General features: G+C 35.4%; 1 protein-coding gene across 1 annotated transcript; it reads left to right on the top strand.

Moving 5' to 3' along the window:
- Positions 1-5,137: 5,137 nt before the first annotated feature.
- ATEG_05626 (uncharacterized protein) lies at positions 5,138-5,848 on the top strand (the record flags this gene model as incomplete). Its single annotated transcript, XM_001214804.1, has 1 exon — positions 5,138-5,848. The coding sequence occupies one exon, from the start codon at positions 5,138-5,140 to the stop codon at positions 5,846-5,848; it is 711 nt and encodes a 236-aa protein (XP_001214804.1).
- Between the last annotated feature and the right edge of the window lie 152 nt (positions 5,849-6,000).

Below are 6,000 nucleotides of genomic sequence, written 5' to 3'. Positions count from 1 at the left end.
TAATAGAGCAAAAATACTCCACTAAGAAGAACAGAATTCTAAGAAAATTTTCTAATAAAGATAGCTATACATAGCCCCGATTATATACTCTAAATAATTAATTAAAAATAAAAGTACAGAATACGCTAAACATTTTTTTTAGAGAGGCTGATACTCTTAATTTTTATAAATTTTATTTTTTAAAAAAAATAACTTTAATCCGGTTTTTCTTATTTTATTTAAAGCAGAAGATAAAGATTTTAATTTTATATTTTTAGCTACGCAAGAATACCCACAGATAATTATTCTATATAAAGATCTGGATCTTTTTTATTTTAATTAAAATATATAGAATATTTAAATTTAATTAATATAGACCTTAATAAGAGAAATATTATCTAAGAAAAAAAAGAAGAGCTATATACTATACCTTTACTGCTATATAATATCTTATTAAAATCTATCTATATACTTTCCTAATAATAATTTATAAAAAAAATATATAATATTCTAAAGGATAACTTCTAGAAAGTCTCTGATCTCCTATCTCTACTAAAAAAATAGAAAAAAACTATAAAATATTTATTTTAAAATCTTTAGATAGCGGCGGCTTAAAAAAATATTAAATACTATAGAAGAAAGATATATTTTCAATTTTAAAAAACTTATAACTGCTTTCTAAAATATTACTATTTCTATAAATCTTTATATATAAGAGAATACTAAAAATATTTAATAAATATAAAATACGTCTCCATATTAGAGAAGATCTCTAAAACATTAACTTTAAAAACTGTGTAACTATTATATTCGCTATAGAAATATTCTATATTTTAATAGCTCTAGTAGCGGCCTTTAACTTTAAAATATAGCTATCTGATATTGTTAATATTTTCTAAACAGTTCTTTAGATAAGGAAATTTATATTTAAATATCTAATAGCTTTTAGAACAATAAAATCTTATATTTGCTTTCTAAAGACTATATATAAACTATAATAATTACCCTATCTATAGTAAAGATATTTTATGAAAATTTTTAAGTGTCTAAGATTTTAGGCCTAAAGCTTGTTAATAATAACTTTTACTTATTTATTAATAAAAATATTATTATTATAATATATATTTATAATATCGTTATTCTTTTTTTTTTAAAAGAAAATTAGAAGAAAGCTCTATAAATTAGAAAAAATCAAAAAAAGTATATAAATTTTGCAATACTATACTAAAGTAGAAGTTTCTAAAAATTAAAACTATATATAACTAAGTTATATAATATATCTAGTCCTTCTAAAAAGTTTATATACGCGAAATAACAGTCTATTTCTATCTAAAAAACAGCTATATTATTTATATATTTCTAACTACCTGCCAGATAATTTTTATAAGAATATTATAATTTACAATATTAAATTAAATACCAAAAGAATACAGTCTATTATATAGCCTACAATAGTAACTAAACTTAATATTATATAAATTATTAATTATTTTATAATATTTAATAATGATCTAAAACTAGAATATCTTAATAAAATTAACTATATAATAAAATACTTTCTTTATATAGCTTATTATATATTTTATTATAATAGACACTGCATTCTATATAACTATAATATTTTTATCTCTACTAGTAATATTGTATTTACTAATAATTACAACTAGAAATTATTAGAGAATTATCTCTATAAACTCTATAATTATTTAATTTATTAAAAAATCTCTAAGTAAAAAACTATAATAATTTCTCTTATTAAAATAAAGTTTTTTATAATTTCTAAAACTATAAAAAATATATTTAAATAAAAATAATGATTTAATATATTTAACTTTAACTTTAATTATAATATTTTTATTTATTATAATAATACGTAAATAATCCGTCTAATAATCTATTAATTATTATTTTATTACTAGATTCTAATATATTAATATATATTATTATTAACTATAACAGAAGATTTAAAATATATATATATAAAATAAATTTTTATAGCAGTGATATCTGCCAATAGTCTTATAAAAATCTTATTAAAATAACTATATAAAAGATTTAGAGAACTATTAGAACTCTGTATAATTTCTATCTTAATTATTTAATTAGATAAACTAAATAGTTTTAACGCTAGTAAAATTTTAGATCTAAAGAAATATATTTAACTAGGGTATTTTATATTAGATATTAAGATCTTATTATTTATATAAATTAGTTTAGTTCAGTCTCTATATCTTACTTTAGATTTTATACTAAACTGCAGAGCTCCGGAAATGATCTTTAAATAGCGATTGAGATTAATTATAGATAGAGCTATTTTTCTGATAGATTTAGATGAAGGGGAGTCCTTGCTACAGTCCCATTCAAGCGGTAGATTACGCAGTAATTCAAACATCTGCATATTTAACAGTATTAGACCTCTCCGTGCCTTGAGGCTAATTAATATTTTTAAAGGAAGAATATGTCTTTGTCACCGCTTCTAGTTCCCAACGTCGGACCTCTGCGTTAAATTTACTCAAGCGACGATTGTATTGTTTACGGGCTGCCTGGAGGGTTTCCCCATATGTTTGTAAAAGGTCGGTTGCTATGTCAGCGAAGTTGTACTAAGGATGATAGGGACTGACCTAGACTAGGTCCTTATATTTTAACTAGGTCCCATTAACACTGACAAAGTGTCAGGATTATCTAGCATTCGCAGGAATAGCCTGTAACATCGCTATACATCCAAAATAGACAAGAGCCTGATTTAATATCTTATTTTAACGGCAAATAGCCGAGTCTAAGATAATAGTAACTGCGCCTCAGTAGGTATATATAACTATTCTTAACCTTCGCCCAGTTAAGGTAGAATGAATTAACCGCAAACATGGGGGGTAAGGAAAGGTTAAGATGTTGTTGACCCAGGGGATTAACGAAGAAACAGAAGCGTAGTTGGATGTACGTGAAGGACGATCCTGAGTTCCTGATATTGCCATTGTGGTCCCGGTAGTAAATGTCATCGTCAGCATCAGGTTCGACGTGAGTCAATGGTGGGGGGCGTGTGAAGCTAGGGACGACGTTACACCAGTCCTCTCTAGCTTGATTAGCTTCCGCAAGAAGTCGAATCTCATCGTGCGAAAGTCCGATAAGATCCCGTTCTTTCCGGAAGTGAAGTCGCGTGAGCGCTTCTAGCTGTCTTGTTTAGCCTCGCATTTCTGCAGCGGCAAGGAGGCTCTCCATCTCTCCTTCCGTGTACATGCGTTGGGCCATCTGATTGGATTCACCGGGAGGTTCAACCTGAGGCTCCTCCTCATGTTCGCTGTGATCAGTGGCGAAGACGTTGGGCAGAGTATACCAACGTCCGTTGATCAAGCGCCTTGGGCCTATGAAGTTGTGTCAACCAAAATGACCATTTACACTACCAAAAATGGGCAACCCACTCAGTGGTATGTAAGGTGTAATATATGGCTGTAGATGTGGTTTGACAAGTTGTTATTGTCCATGGAAGAGGACGTCAGAGGTTGGATGTAAGAGGAAGGAGAGATGTGAGGCGAAGGTTGGATATGAGAAGAAAAGGAGGTCGGAGGTGAGAGTTGTAGTAGGTGCTTGATATGGGAGAAACACAAGCGAGTCTTTGGTGAGAAAAAGTGACCACAGAAAACTGGAGAGAAACGAGGAAAGCAGACAAATGGATAAAAGACACAGGGAACTAATGTTGCTAATATGACTGCAGATATGTAGAACACAGGAGATGTAAGATACAGACGGGGAACAGATGGAGAAGGTTGGATGTTAGGATCGCTGGTTGAACTCGTCGAGGACTTCTTAGGCGTGTTCGAGTTCTGACTCCGGTGTCTGACTAGTATCCAAGCTATTGAACGAAGATATTCGTTCTGCTGTTTTCCACGGTACAATGACGGGGTTAGCAAGAATATAATCTTCTATTTGTTATCCTCTTCGACAAACACAGAACTACTTAAGTTAGTTAAGACTAGAACGGTGAAAAGGGCCTGTATTGACTGGTGCTGGCTCAAGATGTGCAATAGGAATAACTAGATAAATTAGGTGCTTCACTGAGGCAGTGGCCTTCTCTGCAAAACAAATAACCCGTTGACAAGTGTAGCCTACATCCCGAGCAATAATATCCATTCATCCGCAATGGAAGGTAATAGCATATAATACAGGGAATATTATGTAAAAGATCTCAAGTACTCAGCTAAGAAGCCTAAGAGGTTGAAACCCCATCTATAATAGCCGCTTGGTGAGCGTTCAGATTTCTAGGTGCCAACAATGACCTAGAGGGGCCCCAACTGGAAGGCAATAGAAGGAAGTGCCTATCTAGGTAATTTTGTGCCGCTATGGATTTTTATGACACAGTCATTCGAACGCAGTGAATTCTTTTCCACCCTGTCCCCAACTGTCCCCGTTTCTCCCTTATTGGGGTTGGAAGGCTGAGCGAGAGACACTGAAATGATACTGCTAACTCCCGGCTTTTTCAGAGGCAGATATAGCAAGCAAAATTCTTCCCTCCTGCTCGGCTAAAACTCTCGGATTTTGGCGCACTTTCGGAGGCTTACTCGGTGGTCGAATTAAGCGAGGTTTTCGACCGTGGTCAAAACGCCGGTGGCTAATCCATTTGTGACTACCTCGCTTTCAAGGTTGTACTTAACTACTTACTGCTGCTAATTTATGTAGTAATGCAAAATTAGAAGCCCCTCCAAGTGCCTTGGCACTTTGGGGTGGTATTCCGTATATATGGTCTGGAGCCAACTTGCCACTGGCGTGAAAAGAAGTCGGTACAAATAGGGGTTCCAGCCTCCGGGACCAGAACTCACTACCTCGTGCCTATTCTCCGGCCATGGAAACAACAAAGCTATTTCATCTATTTCCAAACCTCCCTCCTGAGATACAACTCATCATATGGCGTCACTGCCTACCATTCCGTGTCTGCGAGATCGATACCCCAGCTGAGCGTGAGAGGCCGCTTCCATGTACATTCGTGTGGTCGCAAACAAGAAACGTCCTCGCACCCACGATAGCTCATGTATGCCGGGAATCTCGCTCCGTTGCGCTGGCGTTTCGGTCGAAAGAGGAATGCCATCTATACATTCACCCTGTCACTGGCCGGTGGTTTAGTCCTCGCCTGAGCATTGCATTCATGCATTGGAAACCTGTCGATACCATGATATTGGACTGGACACTCGATATGATCCCAAGCCTTGAGTGGTATGCTGATCGTTGTTGTGCGGCTAGTATCGAGGCATCTTTTATGCATTATTTCTATATTGAAGACGGTTATGCAAACTGGATTAACCCACGTCTTGATACTATCGCCAAGCGGAAGGACTACCTCGTCTGTGTGGAAGCAGTAGTCATCCACGCGAGCTTTAAAGCCGCTGCTGATTCAGGGCTCTTTGGTCTATTGGTCGATGCCCCCGTGCAGTTAGTTGACGCTACCGACGTTACAAAGATCGCCCAGTTTCAAGACTTATGGGCGACTAACCCTCAACGTGATCTGACGCCCGATAGCTTTTTCAGGGACCAGAAAAGCTTTCAGGCCCGTCTTGCGCGGTGGTGCGATGAGCTCCGATCTCTATGGGTTTTTAACGAGTGGTATAAAGCGTACACACGCAAGAATGGCTGGCTTGGAATTGTCAAGCCTGAAGAAATCTGGCTGGGTCCTCGATACGATGAGTTCGGTAGTGAGCGTGACATGTTACTACCTGGGTGTTTGTGTTCAGACGAGGTACCGAAAGACTTGGACTACGATCTTTTCTCCCCGAACTTCGATCATCCTTTTGTGCAGCAAGCTCTGGCGGTGATGCCGCGATTCCAACCCCGAATTTTGTTTCGACTATGCCCCCTGGACTGTCATCTACAGGAAAGGGGATGATACTGGGGACTTGAGCTTTTTTGAAAGAAGACTATTTAGTAATGCGAAGAGATGTGCAATGGATACTAATCCTACACTGTAGAAAGGGGCAAACCATGGTCACCGTAGGACTAAGAATCCTCCAAGTGATATCTATACACTATATGTAAGTA

Source organism: Aspergillus terreus, genomic scaffold, assembly GCF_000149615.1.
Source record: "Aspergillus terreus NIH2624 scaffold_7 genomic scaffold, whole genome shotgun sequence".
In the NCBI taxonomy this organism is placed as follows: domain Eukaryota; kingdom Fungi; phylum Ascomycota; class Eurotiomycetes; order Eurotiales; family Aspergillaceae; genus Aspergillus; species Aspergillus terreus.
This window is presented reverse-complemented; position numbering and strand designations above follow the sequence as displayed.